Raw genomic sequence first — 1,218 nt, forward strand, 5'->3', positions numbered from 1 at the left:
CCAAAGATACCCTTTTCTGGGGCCCTTGGGGGCCCCCTCCCGCGGGCTGGGCGTGGAGGGTTTGGCTGCCTTTTTGGCAGAGTGCATGCATGAGACTTTCGGTTCAGGTTTGCTGCCGCAGGGAGCAGCTTCATTCGGGGGCCCTGCAACGCTGCAGCTGCAGCGGCTCCTGCGGCAGCTGCTGGCTGCTGCTGCTCCCCTGCGGCTGCTGTCGCTGCTGCTGCCGGGCCAAATCGTCAAAGCGGTGCAGTTGGCGCTGCAGATGCTGCTGCGCAGGCCAACGCAGCAGCAGCAGCAGCAGCAGCAGCAGCTGCGCTGCAGCCAAGGCGCACTCACGCTGGCGCTGGGGCCTGCAGGCGCACTGCAGCAGCAGCAGCTGCGGCCCCAGGTGGGGCTGCTGCCGCCGCAGCAGCACCGAAGGCTGCATGGGATGGCGCAGCAGTCAACGCTGCTTGTTGCAGATGCATGCAGCAGCGAAAGGAGCCGCCAGGTGGACAAAGGGGGATGTGTTGCTCTCACTGCTGCTCCCGTTGCTGCTGCTGCAGCTCCTGTTGAGACCTGGCAGCAGCAGCAGCAGTCGCAGCAGGAGCAGCTGCTGCTCGGCAGCGTGCCGCATGACCGTCTGATTGTGCGCGGCGGCGAGGCCGATTCGCTAGCGGATCTGCTGCTAGACCCACAGCAGCAACACAGCAGCAGCAGCAGCAGCAGCACGAGCCGCAGCGTCTGCTGCGCACTGTTCGTCTACGGGGACGCCTACACAACCGGGGAGGTGAACCCCACACCTCGTTTGCTGCTGTCGTACTCGGACGGCCTGCTGCAGCTGCTGCAGCGGCGCCCGCCGACTGCTGCCGCTGCAGCAGCAGCAGCCTTTTGGGGCAGCAGCAGCAGCAACGGAAGCAGAAGCAGCAGCAAGGGCTGGGACGGCTCTATTCCTGAAGGCGGCGAGTGGGTCGAAGCTTGGCGTGACTGGTTTGACCCTCCACTAGAGAACCTCTTTTTGCTGCCACCCCTCAGCAGCAGCAGCAGCAGCAGCAGCAGCAGCTGGGGTGTGTACGGACCACTGGTCTGCGGCAACAGCCCATCTGGCGTGACTGTCTTTTGCCCGCTGAGCCCGCGGTGTATATACACCCCGCCGTCTTGCTGCTGCTTCTCCAGCTTCACTCTTTTCGGCTGCTGGGCCCATTTTCTGGGGCATCGTCAGGTTGCTGCTGCTGCTGC

The 1,218-nt window shown here is 64.9% G+C and overlaps 1 protein-coding gene across 1 annotated transcript in view; it reads left to right on the forward strand.

The window, feature by feature from the left end:
- Nucleotides 1-1,218, forward strand: part of ETH_00039590 (uncharacterized protein) — a gene marked incomplete at both ends in the record, with an annotated part of 1,947 nt that overhangs the window by 629 nt on the left and 100 nt on the right. The window contains one exon of the mRNA XM_013375957.1: nucleotides 81-1,215. Coding sequence (XP_013231411.1) covers nucleotides 81-1,215 — 1,135 coding nt within the window. The remainder of the gene's footprint in view (nucleotides 1-80; nucleotides 1,216-1,218) is intronic.

The sequence above is a fragment of the Eimeria tenella genome, genomic scaffold, assembly GCF_000499545.2.
Source record: "Eimeria tenella Houghton genomic scaffold, Eth_scaff3020, whole genome shotgun sequence".
In the NCBI taxonomy this organism is placed as follows: Eukaryota; Apicomplexa; class Conoidasida; order Eucoccidiorida; family Eimeriidae; genus Eimeria; species Eimeria tenella.